Below are 21,346 nucleotides of genomic sequence, written 5' to 3'. Positions count from 1 at the left end.
AATGAGTACGCAAAGTGACTGCCGTACCACTGCTGACCGCTAAAAAGTATGGAAAAAGTTAAGGGCTTCTGCTCACAGAGCAGGGTCTCCTTAGGCCACACTCAACTTTCTACTCAATTACAGTTTAAAGTAGTTTTTCTGCATGGTGGAATTCAAAGGATCAAGTGGTGTGAATAACTGCTGAACATCAGAAAAAAAAAAAATCACATCTGATTATTTTGAAATATCCTGGATCTGGATGTAGGATCGTGAAACAATCATGGCAGGACAAATATAAAACTGAAAAAGGCACAAAGGTGTTTTCCATTTTTTATTTAATATATCATTTTATGAGTCTTGCCAGACATGCCAGGATACATGGTGTATACTGCAATAGCCACACATCTCAAGTGGCAAAGTATTACACACTAATTTTTATTTTCACAGCACAATGCACACCAGAGCCTTTCCATCATAGTAAGGCACCCCTATGCATAAGACTGAGCCATTTACTCAGAACAATTCGAAAAAAACGAACATCCTACAGTGAAAGAGAAAGTTCCAAACACTTGGCAGCAGTACTAGTTTCTATTTGGTAGAACATCAAAAATGTCACAAAAAACTGTTGAACAATGACATGGTGTGAATCAAATTAACGTGTAATCAAGAGGATTACATCTGACTCGCTGTCACAACCTGATACAGATCTATTGTTATTGCAGCAGTCTTCCAAAGTCCACTTTTGTGACTGGCTTTGTAATTTGTGCAATCAGTGTCTCACAGCTGGGAATCCCAAGCGTCTCTGTGCATTCCGTACCTTGTGGTTGGGCACTTGTACACTAGTTGGTAGGCTGTAGGGAGGAGTTATGGCATAGTAGGCAAGACCATTGAAAATACACTTTCCATGGTACTTCAAACCTTAGTGTTTCAATATTGTAGCAAAACGGACTAACAAAGAAAACATTTTACTCAATTATCTACAAATGTCTAATTCTAGGATCACTTAATGTGATTCACAAATAAAAAAAATAATATGGTTGTTTATATACATATTTTAGCAGCTTCAGATTCTGTTGCAGTGGTGTACAGTCGGGACAGTGAATGCCCTTGAAATTCAGTTCACATTATTCTGGCCAATTTAGATCTAAGATTCAGCTACAAAATTTCCTCGGCAAAAACTCCTGAGATTAACATTATAGGGTGAAATTAAGTCACTTTTCCATTTCTTGTGGCCATTTTGTAATGGCCACTGCTATCCAGAGCAAGGTCAGGGAGTTGGGGAGACTTGAGGCTTAGTTTGATAGAAGGACCTGTGGGATGTGGGGCAGGGTTCGACTTCCCTGGGCATTCATGATTTGGCATTCTACGCTCTACTAAATACCTTTTATTGCCACATTGTATTCTCCAAACGGGTGCTACACTTCAAATTCCAACCTGATGCATTGTGAAATTCTTTAGCATGTAATCTATATAGCCCTGTCCTTCCAGTTATCAAACTATTCTTAGAACCTGGTAATAAACACATTGAATATTTCATGAATTGTAAAAAAAAAAAAAAGCATATTGTTTAGCCATTTCATATGTACAATGATCCAAACGAATACAAGAAAATGATTGGTGAAAGAAACTATAGCAATTAACAAGAAGAAGAGAGAGCAATCATGCATTTCTTTGGCCATCTAGCGGGTGTGCATGTAAGTACCTTTGAAGTAGTAATAATAATAATACAATTACTTCATGTATACAGTTTAACCAATCACTCAAAATAAAAGATGGTAAGGTAACCCAACTCAATGGCACTCACATGTTTGATTTACAGGAGGAACAGTCAAACCCAGTCTGCCATTTTTAAAAGTACGACCACAGGTCTGCTCTGGCTTTTCTATGGCTAAATTCGCCCTGTCCTAAAAGATCTAATGGGTTGGCCCCCATCAGAGAGGACACAATTCCCAAGCAGCATCACAATACTATTATTTTTGGTGCTATCAACAGACACTTCAAGTTTTTCTCTCTGTGAGAAATGTTTTTGAGTATCGACAACCAGGTTCTTATAGTTGGTCTTTTTCATGGCATGCTTGTTAGTGAACATATAATGCAAAAGGTGCATGATAATTTGTAGGAAAAGAAATTCCTGTGATTGTCTACGTACAGGAAATAGGCCTGCAGTTATTTTGAAAGGGGTTTACCCAAGCATCAAAGCACAGACAGGTACATATTTCAACTTGGGGGGTACATCCATTCCTGCTGGACTCAGAATTTAAACCAGAACCAGCAGCTGGTATGTGTGGATTTCCTTGTCTTGTAGTATTCATTGGGAAACCACATTTTTTTTTCTTGCATTAAAATGACAACCATTCTCCAGCAATCTTTTTTGAAAACTGTCAATAAGGCATTCATTGAAGACTGGATTAGAGATGTATCGATTGGCAATGCCCTAGGAGTATTTCTGTATCGCGTTTAAAACGGAGCACTCAATCAGAGGGAGTGATACATCAGAGACCGGGGAATACTTCACAGACATCAAAAGAGGGCAGATACACTGTTTCATGTGGATTTGGAACCTTTTCCTCTGCACTCCAATGAGATATAAAATCTTTTTGCAAATACCAAAATATTGGTTTGATTTTCTCACTTTTGCACAGTGCTGAAAATAAACAGCCTTACCTCCATCCAACCTGTCATATTTACTAGAATTTAAAAACAACCTAATCCATGGTGTTACAATTTGGTGATGTGTATTTAGCTATGTATATGTCCTACAATGCTACATTGCTAATACATAGATGGTAGGGTACGGCTGCAACTGTCCATACAATGGATTGTGCAGAGACAGCTGCAACTCTATAGGGAGTCCACATGTTGATCACCTAAAATATAGGTTCACATTGCTCATGTTCTTTCTAGAAGAATGCCACAAAAACATAGGCATGTCCATATTAAACATTTCGGCAGTGAAACATTGATTAGAGCAAACCAATTTTCTATACATTTCATTTGCTTTATTTCACCATTGATCAACGAAGTGTGTATTTATGTCAGCCAAAATTGGACCTGGATTATGACTTTTTTAATGATGGTTATCATGAAGGTTCTCTATTTGCTTTTATTCTTTTTTTTGGTTCCATGTCATTTCATAGCAGGTTGTTTTTTTGTAGGTTTTTTTTACCGCAGATTTTAGGAAAAAACTCATCGCATTTCTTTCAGGGGGGGGGGTTATCCCCTTTAATTTTTTATATATTCCCGAACACCCACACCCAATTTATATATTTTTCTACCCCCCCCCAAAAATTCAATGAGTTTTTTCGGTAAAAAATTCACGGTAAAAAAACATCCTGCGATGAAAGGACTTCGTACCATTTTGGTTATATACATCTGGTGGCTTTTGTTCGTTTGCCGATAAATATATTATCTGTACATTCATAAAAGCACAAAAGTAATAGTGAGAACAGATAAAGGCTCATATCTGAATTGTGGATAATGTACTGCTAATAGGTATAAAATTGGTTTATGCTATTCCACAGTAGGAGATTTAATACCTACGGTTCTCTTTAACCAATACTTTGATCTGGGGTAAAACATTGGAAAACAAACTGCAATTCATCCCTAGACCACAGAAGGTATAAAACACATGGAATCTGCCGTAACTTTTGACTAATACAGTTTCAGTTTAGATACATTCAAACCCGGGGGTTGAAGGCGAAAAACCCTTATTTAAGGCACATGGCTGAGATGAACACAACCTTCACCTTCTGATTCCAATCGGCAAATAAATTAACTTGCTTGAATTTTCAGGAACTTTAACCATTGTTCCCAAATATTCTGCAAGATAAATCAGCAAGTTTGGCTCACATTTGCCAATAAATACCAAATATTATTACTAAAAATTCATTTATAAACCAAGAAGTGCCCGCTGAGTAGAAATATCACCTGCGTTCCAGATATCTCTCTAATGGAACTTCAAGTATTCCGCCGTTTGACAGTGTCTTGAACAGATAGAAACATATACAAAATATGCTATCTAGGATCAGAGATCGCTCAAGTGACAGTGTAAGGCATTTATAGTCTAAAAGGGCTTTAGCAACTGTCCTTCAAAACTTTTTCCCTTTGTTCAATTTGGAGAAATCGCCAATACACTTCATTGTAAATGGACTTGATTGGTCACAAATCACTTAGGCGGTTCTTGGCAAAATGTACAAAATGTGCAGCCTTTCATATTGCACTCCATTCCGAAAGATGTTTTTGAGAGGAATGGACCGTGTTATACATATCCACCAACATCCGATGCTCGAGCCAGACCTTCATAAATCCCATCAATCCTCAGTTGCACTTTCTCCTCTTTTGGCTCGTTCTCTCTGGCCCCATCTCAATCGTCTGCGCTTGAATCCCAGCAGGACAACACCTTTCGGAAACATCAGAAAACTTGCTAAATCACAGCTTAGACAATCTACAGTATCAGGAGGCGGGCAGCTCCATTTCCCCAGCCTCCGGTGTACTTCTGTCCTTCACACGTGTAAAAATCCATGGTGGGGCTCCTGCTTGCATCTTCACTTTCATATACCAACGAGGTAACTTGGTCTGACAGATTGGGTCAAAATACCCAGTCACTGTGGGTGCTCATGGCCAAAGAACACGGCTGTTTCCGTGCTGCTCCGGGGTGCACTGCTATGGGAGTTTGCTGAGCGCGAGGAAGCAGTGGAAGCAATGAGCATAGGTTTTGCTCGTTCACCTGCAAAAGAAGAAAGCCAATGAGAACATACTTGCTAGGCTTTTCAAAGGGGACTTTTTTGCCATAGAACATCCTAATGTTTAGAACCTACAATAGAAAATCACATCATACCAGTCAGTTTCCATCTATCTAGTCTGTCTTGATTCCTTGCACATACTGCGACCCTTCCAAAAAACCCTAGATATTTGTATACTAATTTACAGAGGGATCATTAAATGAATAACCACAAAATGGACCTAATACCATTGAAATCCGCCATCTCTTTTCATCCATCACGACTATCCCTAGAAACAGGGTGTAGATTACTTATAATGCCAATGGGGCTTAACCCTCAACCCACTGGGCCCAAAACTAGAACGCTCTCTTCACTGCCCATCTTTCAACAGGTAAATACAAACTCCCATGTTACCTTTTCATCATCGTTTACACTTGTTTTGCACTTCTTTTCAATGCCAGAAAAGAGGCCTTAACTCCATATCCTGGTCTCACCAATATGAGCAGTGAGATGTACAAGCACTGAGTAGCCTAAAGAAGACACTGCTATAGAGGACAGCTGCATCCAGTGCCATCACACCTTATGGCATTATATATGGGTGCCTCGGGGTGATTCACTTTCATATGTGTCCTAGACAATACTTATGCAGCTTTATCCGTAATACATTTGGGAATATACTGACAGAATGTTGTCTAAATATTCTCTCTTGCAACACCGGATGATTCCATAAGTCAGTCTGGAAAGACCAAGGCTCCTTCGGAAGATTATCTCTCCAGCCCTGTCAGCTTGCAGTCTAGAGTTAAAAGCACTAGACGTCCTCCACATTGAGTTGAGCAATGCCCTCCTCGCCGGCCTGTCTAATATCACAATCAGGGGTGTTTTCCATGCTGCAGCATGGCTTATTTCCGGTCCCACCTGAAACATTTTCAAGGGCCTCCATTAGCTACCTCTCCAAGGGTTCACACAGTTCAAATAACTACATCATCTAAAGTTGCTGACACGCAGGTACCGCCATTTGCAGGTTTGGATTCATAAGCTGTATAGGAATGCTAAATTGCATGTGCTAACACCACCACAACGGACAGAATATGCTTTGGGAGTTCTATTGCAGCATATTTACAGGAAGCAATAGTGTGAATGAAGGAGTTGGGAGAGAAAAGTGGACCGTGGCTTGTCTGCATTACTAGCTTTAGAATTGCCACGCACAATAGTAAGCATTTACCCATGTATGCCTGCAACAGAGGGCTGTACAGAACAGGGAGAGAGTACGGTTCTACGTGATTCCATCGACACAGTATAGTTCGTCTCTTGAATGCCACTTTATTTTAGGTTTTAGGGGGGTTGGTACCCTATACTACCCCCGCCACCACACGAAAAAAGACAACAAAGTCCACATTTAAGTCGTATTAGAAGACCACAAACCAACCGTGGCCGAAGGAATCACTGCAAACGGGAGACTACAAAGAGAGAACACAGAGAGCTGGATAAGAGGAAGCCATTTTAGAGAGTTCATCTGATTGTTCCAGGATGACCTATAATTATCTCTCCAGAGATATCTGGGGGCCTTTCATGATGATCAGCAATTTCTTGCACAGTTCTTTCTCCCTTTAATACTTACACAGTTAATAAAATAAGTATCTTTTAGCTGTTATCTACAACGCACTAAAGACAGCTTATGAAAGCTCAAACTTCAGTCTGGTCAGGGGAGCATGCAAGAGAAAAACACTCAAATTAAACAATTTTATCTCCTCGTCTTTATGGGGAGCCCTGCCCTATGCCCACGTGTATGCCTGTTATGCCCAGCCTATAATGTCATTATGGCTACACCACCGACCCTAAACTCCTTCACAGTAAGGGCCAACACTGCTTCTGCCGGTTTGTAATGCCATTTCCCTTTAAATTACTTCTAAATGAAAATCACATTGGCTACTTCTCATGTTTTGTCAGCACTACTCCATGGCTATTACCAGCAGCTCAGATGCTCAAGTCCTTTTAAAGATTATATTATGTTAAAATGGGCATATAAATAAGCAGTTTTAAACCAGAAATCCACGATTTAAAACATTCTCATACGTCTGGAGGAATGGGGTACTGGACATACCAGCAAGTCATAGTAACTCACCATAGTGAGGCGCAGCCCTCAGCTCCCCTCTCTCCAGACCTAGCATCCTACCCATTCCCTCTGTATGTTATGCAGCGTGGATGGCGAGAAAAAGGACTAAATTGCCAAGAGGTGTACCAATGCTATGCACTCCTCTATGCCTATTTTTGTCTGTGCAAAGAATTGTAAAGAGACTATCCTGAAGGCAGTAGATCCCATAGAAGTAGAGAAAGGAGATCTGGGGAAGACGAGGAAAGCAACTTGATTAGCAAACAACAGGTCTTCCTATTATCCAACTCAGTGGGTAGTCAAAAAAATCAACCTCAGAAGGCATCTGTGACCTTTAGGTGGCATGCACAGCTCTAACCCAGGGCCATATCAACTAAGATATCATTGTTAGGCATTGACATTAGTATGGGACCAGGGAGCTGGTGAGGGAGGACTAGGTGGGTGTTGGGGGTATAGGAACGCCTAGTATGGTCTGCTCCATCGGCAGGGTTTTTTATTGCTTGATGAACTGTCAACATTGTATTTGTTGCCGAGGATTTTATGATTCTTTATATTGATTTTTCATGTTTACAGCATCTGGTTTTACACTGAAAACCTGGTATGTTGTTATAATTGTCAATTTGTATATATACTTGTAATCTTTTATGGCAGTCTTTGCCGAAATAAAGATTGATGATGTACTAAGATATCTGACCTTCTCAGTGTGTGCTACAAATGTTCTAAGAACTCAAATAGTGTAATGTTCACTCTATCAATAAGGCACTGTGATTGATAAAAAAATACTTGTGGGCTGGAGACCGTTTTGAAGCTTCAAGAATTGTGCAACGAAAACACCCCTTTGATCCTGAGGAGCAAGTTAACATTGGTGGCAGAGGATATGAATCTCCAGGTAGAATTTTGGCAGCTACAGAAGATCTTTGGGAAGATCAGGATCTTGCATGGTCTATCCCTCCATCGTTGTCTGTTCCCCCAAAAAGAATACAAAAAGTAGCGGTGGAGTCGGCATGTATAATAGCCAACTTGAACCTCAGAGCCTCTAATGGCAGATTGTCATGTGACCAACCAGCAGCAACAACCTTTAGAGGCCCGCATTGATTATATATTCATCTCAGCCAATTGTTGGTCTAAAGCTAGGGACTTGACCATCGTCGATAGGACAGAGTGATCACAAACCTCTGTCATTTTCCTGCTATATTGGAATTGGTGGAACACAGGGGGCGGTAGCGGACTCTCGGGCAAGCCAACGCATAGTGACTGAGGGACATGCCAGGAAATCGTTAAAGGGGGTGGACTGGATTGAGAGAGATGCAAAGCCAGAGGCTTACGCGGCTATAGCGGCCAACTTGGGGAACATTTGCAATACAAGGGCATCAGCAACAACTATAGTTACAGAATTTGAGACCATAGGCAAAAAGAATATAGCACCCTTTGTGACCTTATCGATAGGGAAGACCAAACGTAAGCCAGTAGGAAAAACCTCATGGTATAACACAGAGTGTACTAAATTACAAGATTTAGTCTCGCTTAGAAATGCGAGATCCTTGGATAAAGGGGTTCTACAAAACTTGAGGAAAAACCATAGAGCACTTTTGGTTGCATCAAAAAGAGCCCATGTTAAAGCCTCATGGGTGGCTCTCCATGTAGCTATGGAAGAAAAGGATATGGAGCGGTTTTGGAAGCTGGTCACCTCAAATGAACTGGATGGTGACCAGTCTTTCCAATGCTGCATCACAGGTACTGTTTTGAGGAGCCACTTTTACAACCTCTAAGATGCCCCTGGAAGGCAGGTTACCCAGCCTAGAGTAGAAGGCCTGGAAGTAAATCCCCCAGAAGTAGCCTTGGTTATATCACACGAGGAGGTGGAAGAAGCCTTCAGTTCACAAAAAAGGGGCAAAGCTGCTGGCCCCGATTTTAAACCAGTAGACTTCTTTCAGGATGAACCGTCTATTTGGATTTCGACCCTGTGTAGAGAATTCCATGCTGCTATCTGTGCCAAGGAAGTCCCTCGAACTTGGAGAGAGGCCATTATTGTACCCATACATAAAAAAGGGGCTAAACACCAGCTGGAAAACTACTACCCAATATCCTTACTGGACTGTGCTGTAAAGTTTTGCTAGCAAAATTGCAAAAATGGGTGGATGACACAGATATCATTAGTAATGCCCAGGTGGGGTTTTGCGTTGGACGGGGTACCGTGGATCATTGTTTTCGATTTTTTGTTCTTTTTAATTATTTTTATTGGTTTTACAACACATAACTTGTAACAATCCCAACCACCTCACCCTTCGCCACCCCCCCCCCCCCAATCGGAAATTCCCATGTGAGCAATCTTGGTGACCGAGGCTTTCCGTCTTCTATTTAGTTGAACATGTCCAATATCTTTATTTTGTGTGGGCACCACTGCTCCATGTAGTCACTTTGGAGATATTCGAGGGTAACTCCCCAATCGTCTCTGAATTTTTGATGGGTCCCCTGTATGTTGTATGTTATGTGCTCCATGGCTATATGTGAACATACTCTCCTTATCTAGTCCAGAGCCATAGGCGGATGTTTTTGTTTCCATTTTTTGGCTATTTCAAGCCAAGTGCCTATCAGTAGGCCCATGAAGTTACGTTTTTGCGTCATGGTTAAGTGTTTGTCCTTGGGGTCCCATAGTCCACATAACTATACTTCTTCTCCTATGTTCCCCATGGCGGGGAACATTGCTTTCATATGTGTCTGGACTTCTGCCCAATATTGTTGTAGGTTCGGGCATTCCCACTAGATATGTTGCCAGTCTCCTCCTCCTCCACATTCCCTCCAGCATTTGTTTGGGGAGTTCCGAAACATTCTATTGAGTCTTTCTGGTGTGTAGTGCTATTGTAGGAGGATTTTCATCCACATTTCTTTTGTCTGTATCGCCTTAGTTAGTTTAGGTATCATCCCCAAAATATGTTCCCAACGCCCCCTCGGAAACGTGTTCTGTAGGGTCTTTTCCCATCTTTTAATGTATGTCCATTTTATTTCTTCCTCTGATGTATTTATATATTTATAGGTGTTAGAGACAAACTTTTTTGTTCCTGGGTGTGACATTATATACTATTCAAAGGGGGTTATCTCCCTTGTTACAGCTTCTTTAATTCTAGGCGTTCGATTGTCTTTATTAATCCAGAAATATACAAAACTACTAACAATGAAATGATATGTTATATTTCTGGATCTTAAAACAGCTTTGATTTAATCCCAAGAGCATTGTTGTGACAGATCTTGAAGAGGCGGGACGTCCCAAAAGAGTTGATTGATGCAATCAAATTACTTCATGTGCAGACCCATGCTACAGTGAGTTATGGCCTTGTAGGGTACCAGACCGACCCATTTGATGTGATGAAGGGGTTTCATCAGGGATGCGTCTTGGCCCCGTTGCTCTTTCTGTCATACATCCAGGAAAAAGTGGATGCGCTGGAGGCAGGTGCCTTATATGCCCCAAAAATTGGGTTGAAAAAATTGCCCACTCTATTATTTTGCAGATGGGTTGAGATTGGGCCTTAACATCTTCTTGGCGAAATGCAAGGAGCTTGGCTTTGTGCTTAATGGTTTTCAAACCCCCATTTTCCAAGCTTTGACAGATAGACATCAAGGATGATGGGCTTGTATTGGAAAAAGTTAGGCACTTTGACTATCTGGAGATCAGGTTCAACGAGGTGGGGGGTGGACTGACCAACTTGTTAAGACTAAGGCCAACTTAAATATAGCAGGGGCATTCATTCCTTCTTTGCAGGCCATGGCAGCGGGGCAATCTCACTGGCTATAGCGCTATTTGACAAGAAAGCATTGCCCGCATCACTCTACGGTGCCGAGATTTGGGGGTATGCGAATACAAAATCATTATCTCCCGTAGAGAATAACTTCTTTAAGAAGCTATTGCTTTTACCCAAGAATGTCCCAACCTCGCTGATCCAATTGGATCTCCAAATTTGGCCTCAGGCCAACCCGACTGCCCTAAAGCCAGTCATATATTAGATAGGACTGTGGTCTTTCACAAGCTTGGAAACATACAGAGACGCCCTGAGGGATTTCTTGCAATTGGAAGGCGCCAAGAATCAGGGTTGGGTTCTCCATGTGAAAACAACATTATGTGGGCTGGGCGCTAGATATTTTTGGGATAATCCTAGTGAGTCCTGCCCTTCGCTTAAGGTTGACCTCAAGACAATTGCCAAGTACAGCGCGTTCCAGAATATGGATGCCCAAAGGCATTCTTTGAATAATGGCCCCAAATTCCTATTAACTAATTCTTTGGGGAATTGTAAACTCTTTCTGGGTGGAATTCATCCACCCCGTGAGCACTCATATGTTCGCGTTAGGCTGGGATTTTTGCATACCGTTTGTTACACTCGAGGATGGTCACCGCATAATTCTGGGGTATGCCCACTCTGCAAACAAGTTGACTAAACCCTAGTTCATTTTACGCTGGTCTGCCCAAGTTTACTAGAGCTTAGGCAAAGGTACCCAAGGCCTGTTTCAGTTGATATGGGGATAAAAAGCCTAAGGGAAGTAATGCAGCTCCTTACCAGCACGCTGGATTGAAAAGTCTTATTTGCATCTGCCAGGTACGTCCATCGTGCCGGGCTTTTAAGTAGTAAGCTGATGGGCAATGCGCTATTATAATTGTAGATTATTTCTGAGGCTGCGAGCCTGCTCTCCTCTTGAAGTAAAAATGTACTCCAAAGTTGAACTTCCATTTTGTACGTTTTATTATCCTATGTGGTTTTTGACCTCTTTTCGTATTGATGTGTCGTTGTCTACACTGCATTTCATGTTTTAAAAAGGAAAACCTATTGCACTAGATTGTTATACTTTTATGCACATTGTTATCCTATTAATTGATATTGTGTTTTGTGCTAAAGGACTATTCTGTATAAATCTTAAAAATGAATGAAATGTGAAGCGATACGTGCAGCTGAAGCAAAGGTACGAAACGCAGAGGTTGATCATCTATCCTATGACCAACCCGAGACACAGTGCGCGCTACAACTAGCACAAAAGCAATTACAACATATAGCTTTAGACAACGCAAAACAAGCGCACGCAGCAATGCGAGCGAAAGTATACGAAACAGGGGGCAGGGCGGGGAAAATACTGGCATGGTTAGAGCGCAGAGATTTAGGCCTCGCCCAAGTCAGGAAACTAATAACGAACGAATCAGAACCACTAACATCAGATCAAGACATAGCGGAGAGATTTGCAAAGTATTATGCTGAATTATACAGTGCACCATCCTCCCTGCCACCGACCGATATCCTAGAAGAAATCACCTTCCCTACCCTAAATGAGCAACAGGCCAGCTTATTAGAACAAGAAATTACTGAGGAAGAAGTAACTCAGGCAATGTCAGAACTCCAGTCAGGGAAAACCCCAGGCCCGAACGGCTTTCCTGACGAAATATGGAAAAAAATAGGCGCAAACGTAATCTCCCCGCAACTACTGCGCCTGTTTCAACACTCGCATACACAGGGTTGCCTTCCCCCAGACCTCAGAAAAGCCACAATAATAGTCTTACCAAAGGCAGATAAACCACCTGACCTGTGCAGTTCCTACAGACCCATTTCTCTTATAAATTGTGAGGCCAAAATACTTGCGAAGGTATTGGCCAATCGGCTGCAGTAAGTCACACACACACTCGTACACCCAGACCAATGTGGGTTCATGCTGCAAAGATCCACCAGGAAAAATATATATAGACTGCACACAGCATTAGAAAAACTACCTAGGCTACAAAACCCCCTGGCCCTACTGTCCATAGATTTTGAAAAGGCTTTCGATTCTGTGCACTGGGAAGCAATTTGGGAAATTATGCGACAAATGGGTATAGGCAGTAACAAAAGTAAACGGGTACACATCAAAGCCCTTCCAGCTAGGTAAAGGCACAAGACAAGGCTGCCCCCTATCAGCTCTGATCTTTGCGCTAGCAATCGAACCCTTAGCGATCCTGTTAAGATCCACACAAACATGGAGTGGTTTCAGGTGGGTGGACGGCTGGGAGGACAAGGTGTCCCTATACGCAGATGACCTGTTAATATACCTAGCAAACCCACAGGTTTCCTGCCCTGTAGTGTCACGTCTGCTAGAGGGATACGGCAGATTCAGCGGACTTCATGTCAACTGGGCAAAATCCATACTATTCCCAGTGAAGCAGATAGATAATGCAATACCAGACAAATGCCCCTATCGCGTTGGAAGGGAACAATTCAGATATCTAGGTATACAAATTACACATAAGCTAACAGACTATGTGGGGAATAACTTACGCCTGATAACGACCAGGTTCAAGGAGGATGTTCGCCATTGGATGTCCTTACCACTCACGCTACTGGGTCGCACTGCACTTTTCAAAATGATGGCTCTCCCCCGCTTTCTCTACGTATTACAAAATGCACCGTTACCCATTGCGCCCAGTGAGTTCCAGAGGATAGACCAAACACTTAGAGAGTTGCTATGGAACCGGGGTCATCCACGACTTGCACTCACTACCCTACAGATATCCGTATGGGAGGGGGGAATTGGACTACCCCGGCTGCAAACCTATTACTGGGCCAGTCAAATGGCAATAGTAAATGATAAACTGCACGGAGACATCACACTTCCGCACAACAAAATACAGGACCCTGACACGCAAGAAAGACCTGTCATGAACCTCCTTTACCGGAAAAGAGAGCGATCTTCCACCCCATCTATGTTAACACATATAACCTTAGTCTGGACAGACACACACAAATACTTAGGTTGGGACAAAAAACTAACCCTAGCACAACCACTGTGGAACAATAGAAACCTCCCGGAAGTGAACAAACTCCCTAAGTGGCAATCATGGGCCGAACTAGGCATTGTGAAAATTGGAGATGTGTTAAAAGAAAACAAAATAATTTCATTTGCGGATCCAGTTGCCACCTTCGCACTCCCTCCCAACGAGCAATACCATTATATGCAACTCAAACATGCGCTGCAGGCTCACCTCCCTGAATTGACTGACGTACCTGACTACTCCCCGTTGGAACGCAGCCTGTTCCCAGAATTGCTTAAACATAAAGTCACGTCCACTATGTACAGTGCCATGAACTCCTTTGCCACAAAAGAAATGTCAGGTTTGAAAGCCAAATGGGAGAGGGAGGTAGGTGACATACTTCCAGAAGAATGGGTATCTGCATTAATGTACCCTAGAGAATCGTCTATTTCCTCCAGGCTTCGATTAATTCAACTGAAGATATTATATAGGAATTACTATCCGAGGGTGGCATTGTTCAATTGGGGGAAGACCACTAACCCAAACTGCCTGAGATTTAAGAGGGAGGAGGGTTCCTACTATCATATACTGTGGGGGTGTGCCATCATTCAACAATACTGGCAGCAGTGCTGCGACGAACTGTCAAGGGTAATGGGAAAGAGAATACATGTAAATCCGAAGCAACTACTGCTGGGGATAGAAGGAAATATTGAACTAACAAGATATGAAAAGGCGTTCTTATCCACCACCACTGCGATCCTTAAAAGGAACATAGCGCAACTGTGGGGCTCTGAAAGGCCACCGAGCTATGAACAATGGATCACGGATGTGGACATCTGCATTGCAATGGAAAAAAGGGTTTACATTGCCAGAGGGTGTCCTGAGAAAGCTCAGAAAATATGTCAAAACTGGGAAGATGCGCACTAAAAGTAATATATAACGACAAACCGAAGTGTCATCCAAAGACTCGAGAGTGTTCCAGGTTGTATGAGGTGAAAAGAACAAGTGTCGGGACATGTTTAAAGGCTCATTAGTATAAGACTGTGGCGGGGAAGCATTGGCGGGCGGGTAAGGGAAGTTCTGTTCACCCCGTTTTATGGGGCTGTATGTTTTTATGTTACCAAAAAACAATAAAATAATTTATTTAAAAAAAACAAAAATTAATGAAATGGATACACTCATGTGACATAATTTCTGAAAACTCTTGTGGTGGGGACGCGCAGAGGCTTCCATCAAATAACATTTGCTAGCCTTGGAGTCACATTTCAAGAGGGCACTTGCAACAAAAAGAAACCTATCGAAATGCCCCAGCTTCTGGTAGTCTAATAAATGCGCAACTCTCGCTATCATTTATGGAAAAATAAGCCACTTTTCTAGTTAAAAGTAAAAAATGGTCAATCCTGCCAATCTATCACACAGGGGTAGAGCATTATGACTCACCTGCTTAAAGAATGCATGGTTCAACAAACTGCTTGCTGAAGGCCTGCAAAAAAACAGAGTTGAAACTTTAAATAAAGGCACAAAGCAGGCTTCGTGGAGGTGGGGGGTGAGGGGCGGCAGGTGGAAGTTAGGAGAACATGAACAACCAGACATTCCCATGGCAACTACGATTATTGAGAATGACATGTGGCAAAAGCAGAGTGTTACCTTTAAGTGCATGCCATTGTTGATCTTTTCAAGCTGTATGGCTAGCCACTAGGGTCTGGGGCTAGAAGCCTTAGTTACCTTTAAAGGAATGATTTTGTCAGGCAGCAGCTGAGTGCATTGTTTGGTGTAATGTGCGCCAATGTGCATGGGGCAAGGTGGTGTAAATGTATGCGTGGAGGCTAAGTTAGAGACCAGAAGGTTGATGGCAATTAAAGAAGCTTCACACTGCAAAGTCACATTCATAATGCAGTCATCTTTCGCATCACAAAATGATCCTCGTTGGTTGAAATGTACAGAAGGCATGTGCAAAAGGGTATTCGAGTAGCAGGGGCCATGTGCAGATCTTGAGCAGAAATATTGCCTGAAGAAATATGACCAGTAAGAGGGCCATAGAAAGAGCTGTTTGGTCTTCCTGGAGAATCTTCTCTTGAGTAAGTCCTGCTGCTGCTTCGGTGTGTTGGCTGGAATGCTGGGCCCTTTGCTGTGACATACCTTTGATGGCTGGGAGGAAAGGTTTTACTCTCAGGATGAAACTCAGAGTTTCATAGGAGACAGATTGGAAAGGCTATAGGTGGTGTGAGGGCCACCTTCTTTATGAAATGCAGGGGTGGGAGGCCCATCACAGAGAAATCCAGAGCCAGTCATTCCCCTGAGGACGGCAGTGGCAGCTAAGACCGAGAGGACCCCAGTTCCTGTCCCTCCCCTTAGGCCAGTATGTTTCTGTGCAGTACAGACTTGTCTCACCCCATATCCCAAATGCAAAATGCTCACCAGACTCTGTGTACTCCTTTCAGAAACTCTGCAGCAGACTGGAAGAACAACAAATAATCAAATGAGCTATAGTGACCCACCAGAATCACACGCAAGAGGAGCCTCTCTTAACGATCAGCACTCAGCGAGAGAGAACTGTGTTGAATGGCATATGTGCCCGTGGAGCGAGCAATCTTCTGAAGGTGGCTCAGACAGCAACGCGGATACAACCCTATACCACGAGGGGAATAGAAGAGGGGGAGATACTCCAAAAGGAGACTTTATAAAATGAGTGAATGCCTTCTAGCGCTCCTCTAACGGGAACTGTGACTGCAAACCACCGGCTGCTATTGCTGATTCATGGCAAACGAGCACAGAGAAATGGGGTGGGGCTTAAGCCACAGTTTTGTTTGTAAAATCATCAGGCACAGGGAAAGCAGATTTAGATTGGCCAGGGCGAGACATACAATGGAAACAGGAGTGGGCAGTATAAAGATGACAACAGAAAGAAGCAAGTTGTGGATAGTTAGGGTGATGTCAAAGGAAGACGAGGTCGCAGACAAAGCTTCCAGCAGGAGGGAGGATGGTGGAGAGGATTTCTAAATAGGGTGAAGTATTGGATAGTGAGTGCAAGTGTTGTGAGTGGGTGTGCTAGTAACAAGTGTAGTAAAGTGAAGAAGTGTGTGACTGGAGATGTGAGCAGAGAGGAGGTAGTAACATCGAAGGGTGGAGCCGAGGCAAAGACGAAATAAGCAATGTCGGAAGGGAAGAGGAAGAAGAGAGGACGAAGGGTGTAGTGGAGGAGATATGTCAGTGATACAGAGAGAGGGAAAGGAGAATGTGAGCATGAGAGAAAAAAAGATCAAGTTAGGCTGAGATACTGAAAGGCACCATTCTCAAACCCTTAGAACACTAACAACTGGAGAGAGTAGGGCCAGTATTAGGAAGTCCCCAAGGGAGGTTAGGTAGTAAAGCATTCTGCCTTTCAGTCATCACCACCAGCCTAAGAAAGAATTTAGGCAGCAGGGTTAATTATTCAGTATTTATTAAACTGGGATTAAGGATGCCTGTGATAGAGAGGTGGTACTTTATAAAACGAGAGAGGGACGGCCATAGGGCCCACTGAAAAACCAATAAAAAATCTTGTTCCATCTGTGACTACATATATAATAGTGCGGCGGTCACTGCACTTTAGTTAAGGTGAGTAACATGATCCATAGAAACCGGACAATTCTATTGCTAATAACATTTGACTTGCATGATGGATTTGACTAATATTTTGCAAACAGAAAGTGTGTCAACTTCCCCCAGTAAGGACTCTTTTGGGAAAAATTCATAAAAAGATTAAAAAAGTTATTAAGAAAGCAAACAAACTTTGTTTTTGGCCTACTCCAATTACTTTTTCCATACAGAAAAAGTCTGAATTTCTGCGCAGCACACAGCAAAGACCGCTGGACTGAATTGGCCCAGGTATGAAACAACCTGGGCATGAAGCATTGACTCTGAGGGCTCTGGGGTTATTCCATCCAGTAGTTGCTAAACTATTTGACGGAGAATGGGGTGCCCCCTTCTCCCAAAATTATAGCTCTGTATGTGTCCCAGAATGCATTTGAGAGACTTTTCAGAAATGAAAAAGCAGCAATGTTTCCCCATAATTCTATTGCTAATAACTTTTGACTTGCTGGATGAATATGGATGAATTTCCAAACTGCACATTTTGGGAACAATATGTTATAAAATGAAAAAGTTATAAAGGAAACAAAACACCACAGTTTTCAGCCCATTCCTTTTCACACAGAGAAAAAGTGCAGTTTTTGAACAATGCGAAAACAGCTGGCAGATTTGGGCCAAATAAGACACAGTCTGGGCACAAATTGTTGACTTAATGTCCTTGACTGGACTGTGGTAAATCCATTGAGTAGTTGTAAAATATTCGAGTGAGAAGGCGGTGTCTGCTGCCTCTTAAAATGTCACAATCAGTCTTTTTGCTTTTTATAGCCGAGAGGCTGAACGAGGCTAATATCTTTTGATGACATTTTCTAAATCAAAAGTTTATCAAGGGCCCACTCGAACTGGACATTTTGGGAGCAATTCATTAAAAAATGAAAAAGTTTTTTAAAAAACATACAAATGCAGTTTTCAGCCTACACCTATTCATTTTTCCATATAGAACAAGTGCAGTTTTTGAACAGCCGTAGTATGAAAACCGCTGGGTAGTTTTGGACCAAATAAGAAACCATTTGTGCACAAGTCATTGACTTAATTTCCTTGACTGGTTTGGGGTAAATCCATAGAGTAGTTTTTAAAATAAAATACTCGGCAGAGACATGGGCATGCCCTCTGTTCCTTCAAACACACACATATCGGCCTTGGTGCTTTGCAGCAGAGTGGCTGAGAGGCTTTTTCCAAAATGAAAACCTGCCATTTGTTTGTGCTTCATACAAGTGATTCCCACAATATTACAGGGAGAAGCTGCAAATGAAAGAACTCAAAACACTATTTGGAGGACGAGAAAGGATGCCATCAAACTTTGGAATGAACTCCCCCACGACCTTACAGCATCTAATCACGTTCTCGACTTCAGAAAGGGACTCAAAACTCGTCTTTTTATATAGTCACTCCTATGGGAACACTAATTGTTGTGACCGACAGCGCTTAGATGGCCTGACTATAGGTGCTTTATAAATAACAATAGCAATCTCATTAGGCTAGAGGTTGGGAGTGGGAAAGAAGACACCATATTTAGTTGGGGATATGGAGGTTGGTTAGGGAGCCAGTTATGGGTAGAAAATATTCGGCTTATCAGGGGAAGCTCGCCTGAATCTCACAAGATTACAGAGACAACACTGCAAGACGCGCTCAGAAATAAATGTGCATCACAAAAAGCCATGAATGATAGGGGGTAATGGGAGAGGGCTAGGGAGGGAAAAGCAATTGAGTGGAGTGAGTGGACCTGGAAAAAAGAAGGGGTACATATGTCGAGTGCCTGTGAGGACGTGGAAGACTTTTTAATTCTGAGCAATGTTTCCCGTTAACGCGTGAATCAGCGAACCGCCACTCTACCACAGGAATTTTTGTTATTGGACATAAGTACTGTGAAATTCTCGCGGGAATAAGGAGTTAGAAAAAAAAACTTTTAACATCTGCAGTGCCTACATCTACTGGGCAGGGGGCAATGAGTGTTTGGAAACAAATTAATGGTGCGACATGGGCAGTGCCATGGCTAGTGGGCCCAAAAGTAAGATATTGGTGCAACACGTACAGAAGCCACGGACAAAGGCCATAGCTAGTGTTGGGAAGGGGACACGATGTTCCTGCACCCCCAAGCGTTTTAGGATAAGGCAAAGGCTGCCACAAGTACTATAAGAGAACAAGGGGAGAAGGGTGCCCTTACAGGCTTCTGCACGATTACACTATTGCATGTTTTATAGACGCAGTGCACATGTGGGAATAGCAGCCATTTTAGCAGCCATACTGTGGCACAAAGCTTAAACCTAGTGTGCCAGTCAGCATCCCTGGCTTAGGACGGGAACATGAGCAAAGGAACAGGTTGTATCCCAGACAATGATGAGAAAGGCCAGAGCTACACAGATCCATAAACCATTAATTGGCCTAATATGTTGCCAACCTTCGCGCCCTGGAAAGAATGTGCCCTGCAAAGCCATAGGAGGAGGGCTGAACAATACAATACCATGAGAAGGAGAGCACAGGCCTCTGCCCCTACCTGTCCCAAATCTAAGTTATAGCACACAAATGCCCTGGTTTTAGGACCCCCGAATTCCAAGGTAGCAGTCAGCTCCAGACCACTGCTAGACCCCCCCAATCGATCAAAAATATCAGAAAGCAGGGTCTTCCTGCCTTCACTTCTAGGTCACATGATTTGTGCAGCAGGTTCGGTGAGGGATGAAATTATAGCCCAGAACGAGGGTGGAAGGCCTTGGAGAGATGCTGGCATGTTTGGGAGCGAGTGAAGTGTGTGAATTAGTATGACCTCGACTTTCCCCCTGGGTCGATGTCTGCTTGTACCAAGCGCACTGTTACTTAGATAGAAATGTGTTTTTTTGGTTTGCAATATGTTTGCCATTTGGCCGCTTTCTAATAGATGACGACTGCAGCATCACCCACGTGTAAGAAGATGGACGTACGGGGCTGGGACCAATGGCCTTGCATCCCCTATGGAACAGGTAACCTATGTTTAGGGTCGCACCAACCAGCCGTGCTGGTTTCTACTGTATGTAATTATGTCACTGATGACGCTGTGTACCTTCATAATGTGCTGCTCATGCAGATTTTGGCAAAACGTTCCACAGCAGCAAATTTCTTTGTTGGCGCTTTTTCCTTTTGAATGGAAATAAACCTTGTTATCCTTGCAACAGGTGTATTTGGCCTTTTTCCCCAGTGGGTTGTATTTTTTCTAGTGTGAGCGTTGAGGGGCTTTCCTACACTAGTGAGACCTCACACAACTATGCAACATGTTCGGCCGGGGCCACTGGCCATGGCTAGTGGGCCCAAAAGAAAACTATTGGGACAACATGTGCAGTGGCCACGGCAGAAGGCAATGGCTAGTGGACCCTGAGGAAATTAAGGTATAGCAAAACCCTTGAAATTCAGTGAAAAACCATTTGTTAAGACAGAGTTACAGTGATCAGATTTAATGCAACAAAACCCCTGAAATTCATCATTTGTATTTCAATCAAGTCCACTTTGGAGAAGAAAATGCATCACACAAACCAAACAGTGATAGAGGGTGCGGGCTAGGGAGGAAAAAAAGCAATTTGGGGGAGTGGGGAGGACCACTGAAAGAGGAGGGGGGCACTTGTTAAGTACCTGCGAGGACAGGGAAGAATTTAGGATTTTCAAGCATTATCAGGGGAACACCGGAGGAATCCTGTGGCAATGGGTAGTCCAATGCTGCTGTATGTGTAGTTTGTTGTCATTATTGAAGGAATATCGGGGAAATCCTGCAGAACTGGGAAGAGAGAGGGGAAACAACGTAATTTTACACCTGCAGTGATCATATCTCCTAGGCAGGGGGTAACTGATCTCTTTGTCGAAGGACATGGCTAGTGGGCCAGAAGAAACCTATTGGTGCAACATGTACAGTGGTAATGGCCTTCGCCCTTGGTGAGTGGGCCCCAAAGAAACCTATTGGTGCAACATGTACAGTGGCAACATGTACAGTGGCCACGATGGAAGGCCATGGCTAGTGGGCCCCAAAGAAACATACTGGTGCAACATATACAGTGTCCATGGACAAAGGCCGTGGTCACTGGCCATGGCCAAAGGCCAAGGCTAGTGTGGGCCTTAAGTACCTATTGTATAACACCCTTGAAATTCAGTGAATTTCAGTGAAAAAACTTTAGTTAGGCGAGAGTTAAGGTG

At 42.9% G+C, this 21,346-nt stretch overlaps 1 protein-coding gene across 3 annotated transcripts in view; it reads right to left on the bottom strand.

Moving 5' to 3' along the window:
• Window positions 1-297: 297 nt before the first annotated feature.
• Window positions 298-21,346, bottom strand: part of STRADB (STE20 related adaptor beta) — a 189,205-nt gene continuing 168,156 nt past the window's right edge. For 2 of the 3 annotated variants that reach the window (XM_069615476.1, XM_069615475.1), the window contains exons 11-12: window positions 15,008-15,050; window positions 298-4,705 (exon numbers count right to left, since the gene is read on the bottom strand). In XM_069615476.1, coding sequence (XP_069471577.1) covers window positions 4,568-4,705; window positions 15,008-15,050 — 181 coding nt within the window. In that variant the 3' untranslated portion in view covers window positions 298-4,567. Of the gene's footprint in view, window positions 4,706-15,007; window positions 15,051-20,797; window positions 20,934-21,346 lie in introns of those variants that run through there. The other variant, XM_069615477.1, reaches the window with a different exon arrangement.

Source organism: Ambystoma mexicanum, chromosome 9 (genome assembly GCF_040938575.1).
Source record: "Ambystoma mexicanum isolate Mex_15411 chromosome 9, UKY_AmexF1_1, whole genome shotgun sequence".
Taxonomy (NCBI): Eukaryota; Metazoa; Chordata; class Amphibia; order Caudata; family Ambystomatidae; genus Ambystoma; species Ambystoma mexicanum.
The sequence above is the reverse complement of the archived record's forward strand: the minus strand, read 5'-3'. Positions and strand labels throughout refer to the sequence as shown.